This window comes from Kryptolebias marmoratus, linkage group LG12 (genome assembly GCF_001649575.2).
Source record: "Kryptolebias marmoratus isolate JLee-2015 linkage group LG12, ASM164957v2, whole genome shotgun sequence".
Lineage (NCBI taxonomy): Eukaryota > Metazoa > Chordata > Actinopteri > Cyprinodontiformes > Rivulidae > Kryptolebias > Kryptolebias marmoratus.
In genome coordinates, this window is record NC_051441.1 from 3,141,419 (window position 1) to 3,161,409 (window position 19,991).

The window sequence follows — 19,991 nt, forward strand, 5'->3', positions numbered from 1 at the left end:
TGTTTAAATGTAATTTGTTTCTTGTCATTTTTCTCAGTATAATTACTTCTACCCTCACTTTCAAGAAAAATAGCTTACATTTCCTTAAGTTTTTTCCTTTTCTTTGTCTTAGTTTTACTAATTATTAGGCATTAAAATTCATAATTTTTATTTATTTTAATACCCCTTGTGTTTCCTAAGTCACCTTATGTTCCCATTATACAACCCTTTTACAGCTTATTGCTGTTTTAAATGTTTTGTTTTTATCTGGTGTAAAGCACATTGTGCAATAAAGTTTGTTTAATTGGATAATTAGTTAATTAGTTAATCTACTAAGTGTTGGTGTCTTTAATTCATAAATGACTCATAGGTCAGAATTCGGTGGGTTAGCAACAAACAAAACATTCTTTTAAACATGCTCAGGTAGTGGACCTAATAGGGTAAAAACAAGGTTATAAATTAAATAAATAAAAACTGAATGAACTCTCTGAAAGCCCGGGGAAACATTGCTCAACACCACTTTAAACAGTTACAAAAAAATGTATCCCTTGAAGCAAAATGTAAACAAACCTGGGGTGACTCAAGACTTTTGCACAGCTCTTCAGGCCTATAATTACAAGCAGGAACATAGAAAGGATCTGGAAATGTTCAAATTCAGATTTGGCTGTTTGTTTTAGGGAATTGTCCTTTTCTTTCCACACTTTTTTCTTCTCAGGCCTATTTTGGTTACAGTTTCTAAGGAAAACCCCAAACCTGGGCACCACCCAACACTAACGACTCAACCGTCCAGCGTTCAGCGAAGAAACTCCTTCTCGTTTTTAGCTTGTTGGTGAGTCAGACATGTTATGTTATCCAGCTGGTTCTTCAGTTAACCCTCTGTGAGACGTAAATAAACAACGAGTCTTGTTTCCATTGTAACTAACCAACTGGTAGAGACGAAAAAACAAAAACACTCAAAACTAAAACTATTTACGACTTTTGGTTGGTTTCCACATGGAGCACGTTCAATATATTTACTGTGCATCATTAAAGAAAGAGAAAATCTATAACTAAAGCTAATATTATTAGACATGAAATGTCTCTTCTCAGTGATATAAAACATGCAAAATTACAATAAATAGAGAAACTGTTTCTGCAGAAAGTCTGAACACTTAGAGCTGAGTGACTGCTGGAATTTACAGAAGCTGAACCTAAGTTGTTAAAGCTAAACAGGAGCAAAACACTAGCTTAAACTAGCTAAAAGTAGCAAAAGGCTAACTATAAGCAGAATGGTTGGTAGAAGCTATAAGTAGGGTAGGAAAATAAACAAAAAAGAGATGTAGTTCTGCAAGACTATGAGAGCTCAATGGTTTTCTGTAGGAATGTATTTGTAAATAAAGTTTAATATTTTAAAAAGTATAAAAGTTCTTAAAACCCAAAAGTCACAGTTTTGATGTGTGAACGGTTAAAACAGCACAAAGTACGTTAAAGTTGTTAAGATGCAAAAAAAGAACAAGAACAAACAATAAAAGTGCTTGATTTTATGAAAGTTCTTCAAACATGTTCAAGCCATGACAACTGCAGTCATTCATATATATAGTTTAACATATATGTTATATAAAGTTTTTAAATTATACTATTTAATGAGTTGTTTGTATACATTCAAGATGGCCGCCACAGAAAAGCAACCTTAGCACAACAATAGCTTTTAACTCAGTCCATTTGATAGATACTCAGCTGAAATTTGGTGTGGTAGCAGCTGAGACTAATCCACAACACATACTCCTTAGTTTCAAACTTTGGCTGTTTGTCTGTTAGCAAAATATCTCATGGATAACTGGACAGATTGTAAGGAAACTCTTAGAAAGTAATCATTGGACGGACGTCCACAGCTGGTTGTGATGTCAACACATTTCAATATGGTTGCCATAGTCAAATGATATTAGTAAAACACAAAAATGTCTTTAACTTAGTTAAATATAAAAATATTTGAGTATATATGCATTTGTTTAAAGCAGGCTAGGCTTTTAATATTTGTCTGCTTTACTGTAAAGTCGATCATCTGCAGGTTTTATGGTTCTAGGGTCTTGATAATCTAGCAGCATCAGGTGTGTGTGTGTGTGTGTGTGTGTGTTGCAGTGGTTGAGGTTCCACTAGGAGTCTTTGAGGTTTTCTGAAGCGAATGTGCCGATCCATTTCTGCGTACGAGCTAAACACTGATCCCAGTCATAGAGGGGTCGGTACTGGAAGTATCTCTGGGCCTTGTCTGTCTGCACGGTGAAGGTGGTGCTGGCCACAGCCAGGGTGTAGCGGTTCAGCAGCGGCGTGTAGTTGTAGACCGGGCTCAGCACCCAGCGGAGGAAGTCATTGAACATGGCCAGGAACCAGAGCACCACAGCGGGCATGCACACCTTCCTCAAGTTAAACGCAGAGAGCAGCCTCATGTTGAAGTCCTCGTAGCTTTTGTACGGCGAGTCGTCGTAGCAGAAGAAAGCTTCGCCTCCGATTTCCTGAGGGTTCTTCCTGAGCGCTCGGGCTGCAAGTACGTGCATCCAAGCAACGTTACCTAGAAACAAGAGCACAAAGGAGATTATAAAAGAGGGAAAGAAAAGCAGAGCTACTTGAAAATGTGCAATAAAACCTGTGCTGCTGCACAAAGGTGATGCCAACACGTCGCACTGTTGAGGGACTTTAGAAAATAATTGCTCTGTTTAACAAAATTAAAATAATTCTATTAAATGTATTCATGCATCTTACCAAATACTACGAAAGAGAGAGATGTAGAGTATTTAGCCTATTAAGGAAAAAGGCTGTTTTAAAATTTATTACTGCATCCTGGCAGGTTTTTATATCCCTAAAATAGAATTGATATTATTCACCTATGAACATTATTTAAAGAAATTTGTCCATAAAACAAATACTGAGATGTCAAATGAGCCGAAATTGATCTTTTTTGTTATTTCAGTTTCAATTTTTTTTCTCCAGATGTTGTTTGACTGCATCATAAAGCAAAACAACACCAATGTTTACCGTTCTAATGTTCTAAGAAAACATAAGTGTGTCTGAAAAGTTGCACATTTTTAAAAAGTTTAGCATTGAAGATCAGCTGCTTTTAGATTTAGCCATCATTTTGCTACTTTTAGCTACTGTTCTGCTTCTTTTGGCTTTACAACTTAGCTTCTTCAGCAAATTCCAGCATTCAGCGCCGCATTTGACACAGAAAATGCAATTTATCTTGTTTAATTTGTAAAACCAGACACATTTTTTGTTTTTATTAGTAACAACTAAGACTGTTCCTGAACTAAAAGGCTCATTTAGGTACCCATGGTTCACATTTATCAGCCATATATGTATATAAATCTACATGGGTATGAATTGATGTATAAACTGAACATAAATATGTAAAATACACTTCCTGTGCATTTTCTACATGTTAAAATCATCTGCAGCTTTAGGTTCTCGTCCTTCTATGACCTCAGTTCCAAGCAGCTCTTCAGGTTTTTGAGGCGTTTATTTGTTACAGACATTAGAAATGATATCAGGTGCAAACATCTTTACACTTCCTCCACATTTCTCAGAAGGTTGCATTTTGCACATCAAAACCATGTCTAATTTTAGTTTTGATCTGAACACAAGTCATCATCAAGTCTTTATTAGGTTCCTCTTTGCCTTTTACTTTAAACGCCTTTTGCCTTCAGTTAAAAAGAGAAGCGAGAATGGATTCTTCGAACTGCTCTTCGGTCGTTTTACCTGCGTAAACCCTCCCGTGTTCGATGTGCTCCGGGATGCCCCCGATAACCACGCCTCCTCTCGCAGCCGCCTGTTGGTAGAAGTCTTTAATCAGCAGGTGACCCTCGCCGTAGATCCCCGTCGGCCTCAGGGAGCAGGTATATAAACACTTCCCACCTTTCACCTGGATGAAACAAAACCAACCGTGAGGGTTTGGAAACCAGAAAACCAAGAAAACAGCCAAATAAAACCGCCGGCATGGAAAGATTTAGTGGACTTTATTTGCAATAATCAGGAATGACAGCACCGCGAGGCAACGGGAAATAACTCTGCAGAAAAGTTGCACAAGAAATCCTCCCACAGTGTTTTTCTAATGTGAAACTCAACCAAGCATTTGACAGACGCAAAGAAATTCATGCCTTTTACCCAGTTTCAGTTAAAGAAACACAAACATTCTGTTGCATGCTGTAATATTAAAAAAAAAAACAGGATTTCTATAACATTCTCACTGTCTGTGTCATCAGTAAACACGTTGTGTATGACTCTGAAAGGTGCAACAAAGAAAAACAACAAGTATCTTTTAAATTAAAAGGAGTATTTTTAAATACCGTGACGCCGTTGGATTCCAGGACAAGTTTCTCTGCCTTTTCTTTACTCTTGGGATAAGCCATGTTGTGTTTCACAGGATACTCTGTGTCTTCATTGCCTCTGCAGAGAAATAAATCAAATAAACGCCTTTAATTCACCTTTCTTTATCCAATTTAAAACATGGAAACAAATCAACATTTCTCTCATTCAGTCGTGTTTTAACGCCTTATGGAGAAAGGCGTTGCTCGTTCGTTCAGAGAAGCTTTGAGAAAACAAACAAGCAGATAAGTGTTTTTATTAAACTTTCTGCTTTATGACAGAAAAGTTTTAACAGTAACCAATCAATCAAGCAGACATACTCAGATATACTTTCAAGCAGATATACTTTCCATTCCTAAAGACTTTGAAGTCTGATTTTATCAGAGCAGAAGGACGAAGTACAAAAGTATTCACAAATAAAATACAAAAGTTTGTTCCGATCTGCTGTTTAAAATGAGTTTTAGCTGTCTGATTGTGATCAGAAGGTGCCAAATATAGGTTTAAATGTCCTCAATGCACATTAAAAATGCATGTCTCGTAGTCTGAACACAATCTGTCCCGAGCCGAGCTGTAGGACTTTTACTGATCAGCTGATTAAAGAGAATGAAACTACTCTGAATATACAAGTGTTTTAAAAGTTTTAATGAAGTGTTTATCAGATATAAATGTCTGTTTTGTAGAGATTTTATTCATGAAAGTGGATTAAACTGACATCAAAGACTTCATGTCCTCCTGAGTATAACTTCAAACATTTATTTTTTTCCAGATCTGTATCTGATTTGATCATAAAAGAACGGGACACACGGGAATGTGATCTGAAGATTCTTCCAGACAAAACAAAAAGCAGATAACTGAGATGGTATGAACAACAAGCAGCTGATGGCCTGACTTCACAGAGTTATTACTGGATGTAAATCTTTCATTTATTTTATAATTTGTTCTCCCAAATGAAAATCAAAACTTCTTCGATGAATCACTGATGTCCTGGAGGTTGTTTTATGATCACGGACTCCACCCAATTCTCTCCTCTGCACAGCCCTCATGTTTTTATTTTAATAAAATTTGTTTTAACCTCAACGGAAAAACATGCAAAAGCTTTTCTTACAGAATGAACACCATGTGGGCTCTGAGAGGAAAACGAGATTATTCCTGTGCAGAAGTCGTACACAGGTGAACACAGAAAATGTCCTTTTTTTAAGCCTCACCTTTTAAAGTGATACCCGTCGACGTTGGGGCCGATCACCTCCATGCTGCTGGTGTAGACGAGGTTCTCAACACCACATTCCACGCATGCCTTGATGACGTTCTCCGTTCCTGAGAGGACAGGAAACAGTTTCATTTGAAACCCGTCTGAATAAATGAGAGCTGACTTCACAAAGGAGCAGATGTTTCTTTTTTATTTCTGCTCTAAAGCCCCGTTCTGACAGGAGATGGATGCCTTCTGTGGTTTCGCTGGAGCAAAAACACGGATTAAAACGATTCTTTAAACTTTGATCCAAGAGCAAACAAATTAGATAAAAACACGCTAATGAGCCGAAAGTCATTAATAGTTGTGTTTGTATTTATTGGGATCACAGGATGATAAACGCGTTAAAAACAACTCAGAGGGGCGGGAGCCACATGTTCGGTTTAGTTTACAGTAAATGCTTTTTTCTCCCCTCTGTTTTAAATAAATCTGGGTTTTATTACAAACAGAGACGTACACTGGAAAGAAATATGGCCTTTTCAAGGGGAGAAGATTAAACATTTGATACTCAGTCTTTCCAAATGGACTTTTTATGGCTGTTAGCGACATGTGGCAGCTCTGAGGTCAGGAGTCATCGTTACATTTGGTCGAGTCCTGATTACAGCGTGGCAGAGTCTGCAGGAGGAATAATTTATGGTTCACACTTAAACCTGCTTTCTGGGATGTCTGAGCCAAGCCACCGCAGGATGGCAAAACAGAAAACCTGGATTAAAATCTGTACAAACTAAAAGGCTTTACAACGAGTCGAGCATCTGTTGAAGAAGAACTCTTCAAGCTTTTTGGGTTTTGTTTAAATCTGCATATTCTGAACCTGTATCAGTTTTAGAGCTGAATTAGTTTCACATCATAGAAATAAGAGAATGTTTGCCTCCAGGTCTGAAGGCCGTCTGCACCTCCTTTTTTTTTAAAACAAAAGAATATGATTCAGGCTGGAAAAGCCTCTGAGACCAAACCAGAAGAAACTTTATCCCATTCTTTGGAATCCTTGTAAAATACCTGGAGGAAATCAAGTGGAAACAACATGTTTTGTAAAGCAGAAACCAGCTCAGAACTGGATCCATTGTTTGTGTTTTCACACAGACCAGATGATTAAAGTGAATCCTTTCAGCAGGTCTGAGGTTTGGGCTCCCGAACGGAACCACAGCTGAGTCAGCTCAGATAACAGAAGAGCCTTTTGTCTGTTTGGTGAATCCCTGCTCACATTAGGAGAAGCAAAGAGGCAGAAACTAAAACTTTATCCAAGTCAGCAGGGAGATCGGTGCTATGACTTCTGGGATTTATAACTTTTAAACTACTGCGGCGTGGTTTTTTTAGGCCTCGTTGGAGGAGACGGTCTGATAAAGAGCAGGTGTTTGTTATTAGTTAGTGGAGAGGGCTTATCAGTGTGTTATTTGTGGCACACTTTGGGCGTTCGACCGTTTCGGGCTGCTGGTGATGAAGATAGAAAGCTCTGCGGTGAGATGTTCCTGCTTAGCTGCCTCCTGTAAACAGCCAGGGTTGGGCGATGGAGCCGACCCAGAAGCTCCGGTGGTCGTCCAGCGAAGTCGAGCTCCGACCCCGGGGAGGACTGAGTTCAGTGAACTGATTTGATTAAAGGCCTCCATTTTAGCTGGGGAGAGGATCAGGAGGAGGGATTTGATTTCATGTGGGAGAGGTGGGGGGTAAACCTGGATCAGACTGTCCTCGGTTTGATTCTCCTTCCTCCTTATCGGACTTCGAAGAGACTAAATAAAGGGCTTCTATTTTCTGAACCTCCTGTTTTGGCTGCAGCGATTATTTCAAGGTTCTGACTTCTAAAGCAAGTTTTTGTTTCAGTACTTTATTGTTTCCTCTTTTGGTTTCACTGAAATAAACAGGTTCTCAATGTTTGTCAGTTGTCTGCTGTGTTTATTTTAGCTTTTTCAGGAAAGCCATTCATTGCTGTGGCAGGATTTGTTTTTTCCTAGTTCTTAATTTCGGTGGTTTTTAGTTTGAATGCAGATAAGGAGAGATCGCTTTTAAATCGCTCTGTTACGAGTGAAACAACAGAACTGACTTGTTCTTTGTGGTCTGGGACATTTTTGGAATTCAGACTAAAGAAAGCTGCAGTGTTGTCTGTCTCAGTTATTGGTGTTCCGGTCGACAGAAACATTTTCGTTTTGTGGCATTTGTTCACAACACCTGACAGCAGATAACGTGTCAGCATCGTTAAATGTGGCGTTCAGCTGACTGCAATGAGCAAAAAGCACATGATGGAAATGCACACAAATGTCCTGCACAAGTTTTAAATTACATCTAGATTTTTCCAAAACAAGATCCGACTGAAATGTTGTTTTTTTAAAGCTGACATCTTCCAGTTTTTGTTTTATTTAAATTAAAAAGAAGGAAACAACGCCTCATAACTGCATTCAACATTATGTCATTCTCTCTTTTTCCTTGAAGCTGTCACCACTTTTAAAAAAAGCCTCATACTTAGAACATGCCTTAACCTGCAGGAATCTTCAGATGACAGTTTCAGTAAACGGTGACGTTACTGAAGGAGAACCTGATAATTACAGGTCTGTAAGGAGACAGGGCTCAGACACGAGCTGCCTGAAGCTGCGATTCTGTTGATCTGAGTTTAAATCCACAGTTAAAGTACCGTACTGTGTCTTCCAAAGAGTTAAAGCCTCAGACAGGAAAGCTGAAAGTAGCAGCAGTCATGCTTGGGCAGCAAAACACTGATTAAAAGAGGCAAAGTGCAGCTAAATGCAGCAAAAACAGCAGAAAAAAACTAAAACGTGGCAAAAGGTCAGCGAAAAGTAGAAGAATGGTTATAAACAAGCCATGGAAGAAAAGCAGAAAGAATTTAAACAGATCTTGATGCTTGTCTTTGGGCCAAATATTATAAAAGTTACAAAAACCTAAAATCAAAGCACCCGTCTCCTGAATGAGCCGGACGTTTTGATATATGAAGTGGAAAAATATATTATGTAAAGTAATTAAGCTGCACTGATCCTCTTGGAAACTTTTAGACAAACTATTAAGTTAATTACTTCCTTTAAAAGAAATGTGTGGGAGGAGTGACACTTCAGTCATGAAACTCCACCTCAGATGACGCACGAGGAAAAAACACATTTCTTGGCTTGGGTTTTCATCTCTGTCAGAATCCAGCTTCACAGCAGCTACATGTTTCAGTTTTTTGTTCAGCTGTTTAACAGAAGTGCTGGTCTTTGGAACCATCCGAAGGGTGGAGGTTTCCTCTGAATTCGACCTACAGAGAACATCCCTTTGCCCTGTTTCATGACTCATTTTCGCTCGTACCTGTTACGTTGACAGAGTAAATGAGGTCCTCCGGGACTTTGTGCCAAACGTCCACCAAGCTGGCGGAGTGAATGACAACATCGGCTCCACGGGTGGCCTCCAGCACACCGCGGTAATCCGTGATGTCACCTTGAATGACGACAACTTTTGTTCGTTCTGCAGGGGAAACGGAGACAAAAGATTAAAAATAAAAGAGGACGGGTTTCCTCAGAAGTCCAGGTGGAACAAAGAGGAAGAAGAATCATCGTTTACAGTCAGCATCACAACAGAATACCTCCACAAATATGTCCTCCAACATTTCCTCAGTGAGAAGTAAACAAAAAGGCATTTCTTGAAGGAATGCATATCACCTGCTGCCTTTCAAGCCAGAGTTTTAAACCAGGATTCATGTTGAGGAATGTTGTGAATGTCTGTAAAACGGACCGAGCTAAAGCCATGATCTTAGATCGGTTTGACTCCTAAAAGAAGCACGTAAAGCCAATAAAAGTTTCATAAAAACCCATTCATGAAATATCCTGTGAACACAGAACGGCTGCCTTTGTCAGCGGCTGATAATACGGTTTATTAATCCTGTCTACACGGTGTCCTTCCAGGCAATAATGATGAATCTGTTATCATTTGAAGGTCTTGAATCTCTGCTTTATCTTCTCTCTGGTGGTTGTCCTTGAAATGTCGATAAGAGTGCTGTGCTGACATAGAAAGAAAAAAAAATTGGACTTTTGAACGTAAGCTGTGAGATTCGGCTGCAATGCTGACGCACTTTCAAATGTTTGCAACAACAAACAGATTCAACATTTTGCTTTTCTCACACCGGCTTTAAGTTACAGATCTGCAGCTAAGACTCCTATCCTGTAACAAACTGAAAGGATTGTTCCGTCAGCCGGTGCAGCCCTGTCAGCGACGTGGAAAAACCTGAGAGGAACTCCACGTAATTTACCGCCACACTTTGGTAAAACAATACAGCCGTTTGGAAGAACAGCTTTCCAGGAAGTAAAAAACTAAACGGTTCTTAGGACAAAACAAAAAGAATTACACAAAAATTACGACTTCACTGAAAAAGCACTTAACGGGAAGTTTCTTTGCGGTTTAACGAGACACTTCAATAAACTTGGTTTTGGTTTCACCACCTGAAGTTCACATGAGATCATGATTGCTGGGAGATGCTGCTAAATTCAGTATCGATCCGATAAGTAAATACAGGTCCAGGTCGCTGGTACCGATCTGATGGATTCTAAATACATGGGAAGTCTTGTATTAAATGTAATTATTAGTGTATAATTTAAGCTCATCTCACTCCTGTACACTTTATTTCCCCATTTTGTAATGTTATATTTATGTTTTTAGCTTCACAATTTATTCAGCAGCTCCTATTTTGAACTATTTACTGTATGAGTTGCTTTTTGTTTCTTTGTGAATCACATAAGCAGTCTCCCTTTGCGATAAATAAAGTTATTGTGATTTCTGGGCAAATTAAAAACATGCATATTACTGTAACTAACTGAATTTTCAAAAATTTAAAACCAGCACAGAGTGGAAAATGAATGGTTTCAAACTCACACTTTGATTGATTTGTTTTCATTCAGAAACAAAGCAACAAAAACAACATTTTTGCTCCGTTACAGTAAACTTCTAGTGGGAACTGAAGCTCATTTCTGCTTCTTTCCTTCAACAAACTTCTCTGTCTTAATTATAAGAAGCCATAATTATGACTTGGCGTGTTATAATTATGAGATACTTTCTTATAATTATCACTTAAGGGGACCTTTTTACCCTAAATGAGGCAGAAATCGGTTTCCATAGAAACGGCGAGAAGAAAAACAAAGTGAAGTATCGATCCAGACACGCTGGTATCGATCCAGATCCCAGCAAAATCAATATCCGGATCGATCCGGGCGCCACTAATGCATTATTTTATTTTTTTTACCTTTTTGCTAAAATCTACATGTGGCGTTTGATTTTTAAATACGCATTAAATAATTAAAATTTAAGTACCAGAACTCATTTTACTACCAAGAGGAGTTTATTAATGCTAAGATAATAAATACTATCTATTAATTAACAAAGCAAGAGATGTTTCACTTTAAATGAGAGGTTTCAGGTGTTTTTTATTCAAATATGTATATTTTTAAGTTTTCATAAGTCAGTAAAAAGTTTCCAGGTGAAATAAAAACCCGACAGCAGGTGACAGGTCCAAACTTCTCCACCTTCCAAACGGAAAGGGCAGCTCAGCTGTGCAAACAGAGACAGGATGTCCTCACCTGTGCTGAGTCCTTTCAGACTGAAGTCGACGTGCTTGTCGAACACCCGAACCTCGGCCAGCCCGTCCTCCTTGTCCAGCAGAACCCGGAGCAGATGGTTTCCGAGAAACCCGCATCCTCCGGTGATCAGATAGACGAGTCCGTTTTCTGACATGTTGACAGGATCCGGAGCAGCTGCTGTCCCTCTGTCTCTGTTTGTCTTTGTGTCTCTGTGTCTCTGTTTGTCTGTGTGTGTCTCTGCGTGTCTCTGTTTGTCTCTGTCTGTCAGCTCTGTCACAGGAGCAGGAACCATTTATAGACAGCAGGACCGTCGGCTCCGGGACTCCTCCGAGCACAGAGGGGTCCTCAAGAACCTTGGGGAAAAGAAATATATTTATTTTGCTTTTTATTTATTTTGATTTAATTTCGTAATACTTACTGCCGGGATACAATTAAACCTGACTGAGTGAAGTGGTCGAAAGACTGAATTTCAGGTTAACAATAAAGATGAGTGTTCTCCGTCACCCCTCTGAAAAGGAGCGAAATGGTTCCGTCCGCCTGCAGCAGCCGGTGTTTCTACAGCGACCCGGAGAGGACCAGGAATTAATGTTTATATAAATGTCATATTTAAAATAATAAAAAAAAAATGAAATTACTGGCAGACAGGAACTAAATAATGACCCGTTTTCTCACATTTTCACACCGGAAGTCGTCACATCGAGGGGGGCCAGGTGCGCCATCAAGGGGAAGCCCCCAGCGGCCAGACAGCCTCATCCTCCTAGGAGGTAAAAAGGAAGTGAAAAGTGTCTTAAAGCGAACAGAAAGTCATAAAAGGTGCTTGTTTTCTGATTCTCTCATTTAAAAAAAATCACACTAATTTAAAATTAATAATGAAAGATCAAAAGAATTACTAGGGAATGTGACGTAGCGAGAGCCAAACAGGAGCCAACAAGGCAGTAAGATGGTGTGTGTGTGAGTTATACAGATGCACCATGACCAGCTGAGTCATTCTTCAGGTTCTGAAGGAGCAGAAGGTTTGATGGATGTGGTTCCTTCAGCTCCTGCTGTCCTGATGGCTGCGTGACGTCACTGTAAAGTTTGGGGGGGTTCCCCCCTTCTGAAATGTGGGGCTCCAGTTCCCGACAGCATCACTCCAGACCAGAAAAACAAAACAGTCCTCTTCTTCTTCTTCTGCTTCCATTTTCTCTGGTAAACGCTGCCACAGTAACCTCCTCAGCTTCCTCCAGCAGTCTGCAACAGCTGGCCCCGCCTCCTTCTAAGGAGGTAACTCCGCCCACAGAAACTCTAAAAACAAGTCATTAATCAGAGGAATGGATCATTGGAGGCAGACTTGAAGAAACTCATCGAAGACAGAACCAAAGAAAATCCTGAAGACCAAACATTTCTCTCCTACCGATGATCAATCTGTCCTTAAATTAAAAAAACTTGTCAGCGAACTCTGAAACAGCTGAAGTAACCAATATCTAATGAAATATTAAATTAAGCGGCCATATTTGTTTACCTATGCAGGTTACAGCCAGCCTGATGTTGGTCAGTTGGATGCTTTGTTTACATTGAGTGCAGACCTGCATTTTATAAACTCTTCCAAACGGCATGAACATTTTTTTAATGTTTGATTTCATATTTTTAGCCGAGCTGCTGATCCACAGCCAGTACTGTCAAAATACGGGAATAATTCAGTTAAAAACTGATGTCAGATCAGCTTTTTGACCTTGTATAATTTAGGACGGTATGAGTTTTAAAAAGATGTAAAATAAAACGTAAACTGGTTGATCAACACCCAGTTTCTTAGCAGGGTCATTTTGCACCATTCCTCCTCCTTATTGTTCTTATTTATTGTTCCTTATTTGTCTTTTTTTAAATATTATTGTGATTTTCACTCAACTCAAAGCTCTGAACAACAATTCCTACAATCTCAGACCAAGTGTGTGCACAAACGGCAAATAAAGCTCGACTTTATCGTTTGTCACTCTTGATTTTGTTTTTGTATGTAAGAGCACGTTTTGTTGAAATAAAAAGCGGATTTAAGCTCTTTGCGCAGCGTCCTTGAACTGCAGCCAAATTCCGTCGGGACCACAATAGTAAACCCTGTTAGGAAGAATTAAAGTTCAAAGTTTACCAAGTCATCGATTATAATTTTATTTTTCCAGATAATCTGAGGGAGCGTGCCTGCAGCTTTCCTGCAGAGTGCCAAAAGTCTTATCTGTTAAAGGAGTCAGGGGTTAAAGGCTGCAATGCCAGAGATAATGCAAAAATGAAAGATTAGGTGTTTTTTTTAACCCTCAGCCGGCAGCAGACAGATGAGAAGGCAGAATTTGTTCCAGTGTTCCTGTTTTCCATCCTGCATTAAAGATGAAACATCGGGTGGAGCAATCATAGCATAAATGTTTTACACGCAACTAACCAACAGACGTGTTTGTGGATGATTCCTGTCGGCCCTGAAACGTGACACAGAGCAGCCCTGTTTGTTGGTGACTCAAGAGGAAACTCGTCCTCTTCAGTCTTTTCCTGGTCGAGGTAAAAACACCAGCGTCGCTCAGCACCATGTTCCACACGCAGAAGGACCCGAGTCAGATGTGGGGGTTTTCCAGATGAGGTCAACATCTGCTCCGTGAGCCTCTTTCCTCTCTCCTCCTTTCACAAAACTTAGATATTAAAGAGAAGATTTCCATACTTTGATTCAAAATGCTGCAGATGTTTTTGGTTTCTGGTTCCACATTCCTGAGCTTTTTATTTTTAATGTGTTTTCTGCTTTGTGCTTGGCATCGGAAAGCCTTCCAAACACAATCCTGTTTCCCAAACAATGAAACTCGAGAGTTTTTCTGCAGCAACACACAAAATAGGAAAAAAAAAAGACTTTTATTTAAAAAATATTTTAATGCACCATTAATAAAGGGTCCAACGCATTAATACAAGAGAAATATTGCAAATAATATTAAAATCATCAAATTAAAAGGTAAAACAATAAAAAATAAATGAATGAAAGGTATGTACATGTTTCCTCCTCATGGGGAGAGGAAAAGGAACAATATATTTACAGCTTGGAATCAGTGTGTTTCTACGAGAAACAAACACCTCTACATTATTTACACTTCTTTTTTTTTCCTTTCATCTTTTTGTCCTGTAGGAAAGAGGGTCGGTTTGTACGGAAAGGCTGTCATATCAACAAGCATTATATTACACTTTTCTTTTTTTGTTTCTAGTCTGGAGGGAAGAGAACTAAAACAAACGGGGTCTTAGTTGAAGTTAAACTCTGGACGTCTGAAAACAGGGACAACATCCCCCGGTTGGAAGTGCACCGTTAACCTGCTGAGGTTTGTTAAATCAGCGGCCAGTCGCTCAGACGGCCATCTTTACGGCGAACATCTGTTTGCCTTAGAATGCAACATTTAGGGAGGGATGCTTGGTTTGAGATTAGTGGCTCCACACGCTCAGATAAAATAAATACTAACGAATTCCAGAAAAAGAACTAAAGAGTTAAAAAAAGTACAACTAAATCTTTGAAGACGTTTGACCTTATCAAGCAAATATGCTGTGTAAAAACACAGAATAAACAATCTGAACTCTGAACACAGACCTGCAAGAGTTTGGTGGTAAACTTTACTGAGAAAAAAAAAGAAAAATATGATTTGTGAAGAATGCTTTTGATAAGATTTGGAACAGGACGCTAATATTTACTTCTAATAAAAAAAACAAAAATGCAAAGACATAATGGCAAAAGTAACTACACAGAGCAACGTTCTGCTAAATGATGACAAATGCTGTCATATAAAAGCCAATGTTATTGTTTAAATTTGTGATTTAAATGAAACATCCAGAAGGTGGGAGGTTATTATCTCGTCAACGTCGCAAACAGAAGCCAGGGTTGTTCCGAGCGAAAAACTGCAATCTGAGAGTTGAAAATGGTTTTCTAATACTACCTTCACCTTCGCTGAATGAACTGCACATCCTACTAATATCTGAGGATGAGAAGGAGCTCCTCATCCTCCCGGTTAGCTCGGGACAAACGAAGGAGTTAAAGGAAAGCACACGTGAGAAAAAGAAAAGTTCACGTAAAAAAAAGGCTGATTGGTTTGTTGAGCAGGTAACAAATAAACCTCCACGTAAAAAAATACAAAAACAAAACAACCAAAAAAAAAAAACTATTTTATCTAATATGAGGTTAACACAAATCAGGAAATGACGCAGAATGGAGCGGAGACAACAGTTGAGTCCAGCTGGTGAATCTTCCCACTGAGGACAGTCGACGGGGACACGGGGACTCATTTCACTGTAAGACGCTTACAGCTAACAAAGCAACGTTACGGACACATGGGAATAAAACAAAAAGCTCGAAAACAACCTTCAATCTTTGAAATCTTGCATAACTGAAAATCAAATTAGTCATCTTAAAACTGCGCCCTTAACGAGCGCGTTTAAAAACCCTGAATTGTTCGGATAGTTTCTGTGCGGATGCTTCAGGGGGGCTTTGACACTAAGGGGGCTGAACGCGGGCTGTAGAAAACGTGACCTGACGCAGACGTGAAACGCCGTCCTTTATCAAACGGATGTTGGCGTGGAAATACAAAAGCCTCTGATGCCTGAATCGAAGGGACAACTCGCCCCGGCGGACATCTTCCCCCTTCGAGTCCAATACTGCCACAAAGAGTCCAAGGCTCAGGACCTCCTCCACAGTTTACATAGTAGAAAACACAACCCCATCACACAGTGGCACTCAGAAAAGCTGAGTCAATGAAGAGTGTGCGTGAAAAGTGCAAGTGTGTGCGACACTGTTTCCTACTTATTGTGAGAACCACCGAGGCCATCCGGAGGACAACCGGAGACACTGGGAGGGCTTTGTTTCGAGTTCGACTCGGTGAGAAAAAGAAGTGCTTTCACTAGTTGAGCGTTCCACGGCAGTTCTCTGTTCCACACAGGCAGGGGATCTTGTTCTCCTCCAGAGGGAATTTGTAGTCGTAGGTGATCTCTTCATTCGCTGCGATAGGCTGCTTCGAGTAGATCACAATCTTCTTCTGGGACTCTATGGTGATTACCTTGGCGTAGCAGTTTGGCTGAAAGAAAAAAAGAAGAGAAGAAGAAGCATTTGGATGCATAAACTCCAGAAATAACGTTAATGGAAGCAGTGTTTGGACTCACAGTGCAGCAGTGGTTGATGAACCGGGCCAGGTTGCCACACTTTGTGGCGTCTATTATTGTGTCGTGGTCCACTCTGAACAGGTAGCTGCTCCCTATGCCCTGCTGAGCGTACCGCTTCTCTCGATTGTCAGCCACCATCTGGAGGCACAAGTCACAAAACATCCTTACTGAACGGGATTAGAATTATCTGTGTGGTCGGCCTTTAAAGGCCAAATGAATGCTTGTTGCCCTCCAGCTGCAGGACGTGGGAAGAGGAGATAAGCTTCCCCTGGACCGCAGCCCACCGCTGGGTTCACGGGGGTGAAACAAAGTTCAGGAAAACAAGAATTCATTTTGAAGTAATGCTGGTTGTGCTTAAAAATGAGCTGCGAGGGATCACCCCTCCAGACAACTCTGTGCTTCTGTATTTAAACTTTAAATGAGCTTACTGAATCCATCAGCTGTCATTATTTATGTTTTTATTCTTATTTTTACATTTCTTTAACACTGAAACCATGTCAACACAGAAAAGCAAACAAGTCTCTGAAATGAGCATTCTGTGTTATTTTTAATGGAATATTGACCTTTATTATGCTAAGAGAGACTATGTAGGAGAATAAAACAGTTCTCAGATGAATCAAACATTAGTACCACTGAAAGTCTTACCTGTCTGATGTTTTGACCAACGTACTCAATGACCATCTCGTCAGCAGCAATGGGCTCCATGGCGAACAGGCCCCACTCGTGGATCCTGCTGCGTCCAAAACGGAGCTTCTTCTTTCGGTACTGTGTGAAGACAAACGAGACTTGAATAAATCGATGCTGCGTTTCAAGCTTTGCCTCCCAAAGCCTTTTTCGTGTGTCTGCATGTTCTCCCTGGGAACTCCGGTTTCTTCCCAAAAACTTTAACTCTTAACTCTAAATTGTAACTCGGTGAGTTTGAATGTTTGTCTTTATGTCCGTGTGATGGAGGGTTAGTGTTTTTGTGTTAGTATTTAGCATTCATTGACAACTCTGACCTTAATCTTAGGTGTAATAAACACCAGACACCACATAAACGTCACCGTCTGACATAATTTAGATTTTTGAACATTATCGTCATTAAATCAAAGTTTTAGGAACTCCTAAAGAACGACATGTTGGGAAATGTAGTGTGCATGTATCAACATGACTATAAAAAAGCACAGCTGATTGTACCTTCAGTTGGTTGAGTTTAAGAAGGTCGGAGTCCATGACGGCGGTGGTTCCGATGACCGTGAGAAGGCGGCGCTGCTCTGAACGCCTCTCTGATAGCAGTCTGTTTGCTCCCTGTTGGGAAACAAAAGGGTTTCAGAGAAGGTCACTGGGACAACAGTTTATCACATGACATTGAGTTGTACTGATGCACCATGACCTATTTTTTTGCAAATCATGCTGGTGTGGCTGAAGTTAATTTTGAAAGCAGACTGCAGACTGAAATAAGACAGGAAGTGATAAATGCAACCGTGGAAGGAAGTTTCAACTTCATTTCTACAAGGTTACCTCAGCTTTATTTAGGAACAGCCTCAAGCTAATTTTGTACAACTATAACGTTCCTAATATTAACCCCTGAAATACGCCTTTAACTGCAGAGGAAACCCAGATAATCAGCAGAACTGCTGGATCAGTGAAACATAATGTACACTTTGTTTAACTCAAGTTTACAAACAGTTATTCTTTCGGACGTTCCCTTCTTCAGGGGTTGCCACAGCGAGAAACGTCACGCAACAGATTTAGCAACAGTTTTACGTCGGACGTCCTTCCTGTTGCAACCTGGACTCGAACCCGCAACCTCAGGATTACAAGACCACCGAGCTACAGCAGCCCCCATCAAGTTTACAAACACTAATATTTAAACAAATCATTTAAAGACACGAATATAACTCGCTGTGAAAATGTGTCTTGTTTGTACAAAACAAAAAGATTAAAAACTGTTTCATTAGTCCAGCAATTTTAACTAAAATATCTCATTTATGGAGTAAAAAACATGATTAATAAGTGACAACTTCTATTTTTTGTGTATTTAAAGTCTTATAGCATGATTCTAACAGAATTTGACATTATGAAGGGGTAATGATTTACAATAAATTTTCATAAATTGTGCAACAAAGATCAAAGTTTTAGAACCCCCTAAAGAACAACATGTTGGGAAATGTAGTGTGCATGTTTCTACATGACTATGATGACAGGTGATAACACAAGTTCAGTGTCCTTGAACGCAGCAGCATCAGAGGAGAAAGCAGTGAAAGGAAAGTCCAGCTCTAATATGAGCTCACATGACGAAGATTAATACGACCAATTCTCAATAAAGCTGCTCTTACTCAAATTATTCTGTTTTTGTTGCCAGAAAGCAGAAATAATGTCTAAAACTGACAGAAAAAAGGCTCATTAAGACTAGATTTATTTAAGGGTTGCTTTCTAAATGCTGCTCAGCTTTATTAAAGAGCTAATTTTACATAAAGTCAACGTCATGTGACCAAACCTGACTGACACGCTGCAGCAGCTACACCTCGTTTTAGATGTAGAAACTAAGAGATCATCAAATCTTTACCCGACTCGCTGCTCTGTGTCTGAAATGTGTGAGTCATGACCCAAAGGAGGGTCACAGACCTTTGCCTGTGACAAAACAATGTGGTTAATGGTTGAATATGTGACTGGATTCTGTCCAAAAAGGCTGAAGTTATGAAGAAAAGACTTGTTTTTTTTTTTAAGGCAGCTCATTCAGCATAAAATGGAATATTGCCACTTGCTGGTGGTTTAAGTTGATCTACTTTTATGCCACTACACATCGGAGAAATCTGAGAAGTTGAATTGTTTTCCTGATTTGGATTGCGGTTTGGCATGTAGGGGTGATGGTGGGTCTCGAAGCCAGACCAGCTGAGAACCGCGGCTGTAAAAACCGACCCGGGAGCGTGGAGCCTCAGCCACAAGCTGTGGAGCAGCGGTCAGCCCCAACGACGGGCTGGGCGGCGAGCCCGAACGACGGGCTGGGCGGCGAGCCCGAACGACGGGCTGGGCGGCGAGCCCGAATGGCGAGCTGGGCCGGCAAGCTGGGCGGCGAGCCCGGTCGGAGCTGAGAACCGCGGCTGTAAAAACCGACCCGGGAGCGTGGAGCCTCAGCCACAAGCTGTGGAGCAGCGGTCAGCCCCAACGACGGGCTGGGCGGCGAGCCCGAACGACGGGCTGGGCGGCGAGCCCGAATGGCGAGCCCGAACGGCAAGCTGGGCGGCGAGCCCGGTCGGAGCTGCCAGCTGCAGCTCCAACCACTGGCATGTCGGCTCCAGACGGGGGCTCAAGCGAAGGGTTTGGTGGAGCCAGAATCCTACCTTTCGTCTCAACCCTGACCTCGAATTAGAAACAACATGGTGCTCTATTAAATCTCATGTTGTCCAAAACCTGTAAATCTGTAGTTCTTTAAACCTTAATTTTTAAATCAAAACTAGCTAAAAAACAATATAAGTGAGGTATTAAAAATTCCCTTGCTGGCATATTATTTACCTCTGAAGAATAATAGTTTTCTGAACAGACATCCCAGAATATACAGGTGCTGGTCATAAAATTAGAATATCATGAAAAAGTAGATTGATTTCAGTAATTCCATTTAAAAAGTGAAACTTGTATAATATATTCATACATTACATACAAACTCATATATTTCAAATGTTTATTTCGTTTAATTTTGATGATTACAAATGACAACAAATGAAAATCTCAAATTCATCATATCAGAAAATTAGAATATTACTGAAGACCAATAA

The 19,991-nt window shown here is 40.2% G+C and overlaps 2 protein-coding genes across 4 annotated transcripts in view; both read right to left on the reverse strand.

Moving 5' to 3' along the window:
* Positions 1–1,479: 1,479 nt before the first annotated feature.
* hsd3b7 (hydroxy-delta-5-steroid dehydrogenase, 3 beta- and steroid delta-isomerase) lies at positions 1,480–12,265 on the reverse strand. Its single transcript, XM_037978803.1, has 8 exons — positions 11,991–12,265; positions 11,773–11,857; positions 11,101–11,655; positions 8,843–8,998; positions 5,520–5,628; positions 4,296–4,395; positions 3,709–3,871; positions 1,480–2,524 (listed from the first exon to the last, which is right to left on the reverse strand). The coding sequence occupies exons 3-8, from the start codon at positions 11,390–11,392 to the stop codon at positions 2,112–2,114; spliced, it is 1,233 nt and encodes a 410-aa protein (XP_037834731.1). The 5' UTR covers positions 11,393–11,655; positions 11,773–11,857; positions 11,991–12,265; the 3' UTR covers positions 1,480–2,111.
* Positions 12,266–13,957: 1,692 nt separating this feature from the next.
* The window catches only part of setd1a (SET domain containing 1A, histone lysine methyltransferase), a 23,071-nt gene continuing 17,037 nt past the window's right edge, over positions 13,958–19,991 (reverse strand). For all 3 annotated transcript variants that reach the window (XM_017419412.3, XM_017419413.2, XM_017419411.2), the window contains exons 18-21: positions 17,413–17,523; positions 16,882–17,001; positions 16,237–16,374; positions 13,958–16,151 (exon numbers count right to left, since the gene is read on the reverse strand). In XM_017419412.3, coding sequence (XP_017274901.1) covers positions 15,978–16,151; positions 16,237–16,374; positions 16,882–17,001; positions 17,413–17,523 — 543 coding nt within the window. In that variant the 3' untranslated portion in view covers positions 13,958–15,977. The remainder of the gene's footprint in view (positions 16,152–16,236; positions 16,375–16,881; positions 17,002–17,412; positions 17,524–19,991) is intronic.

Excerpts from the sequence above, each read along its gene's own strand:
- hsd3b7 (XM_037978803.1), bottom strand. The coding sequence starts at position 11,392 with ATGGTTCCTGCTCCTGTGACAGAGCTGACAGACAGAGACAAACAGAGA. Across the intron at positions 8,999-11,100 it reads TCTGAAAGGACTCAGCACAG|AACGAACAAAAGTTGTCGTC; the intron begins GTGAGGACATCC and ends TTTCCCCTGCAG. Across the intron at positions 4,396-5,519 it reads GACGGGTATCACTTTAAAAG|AGGCAATGAAGACACAGAGT; the intron begins GTGAGGCTTAAA and ends ATTTCTCTGCAG.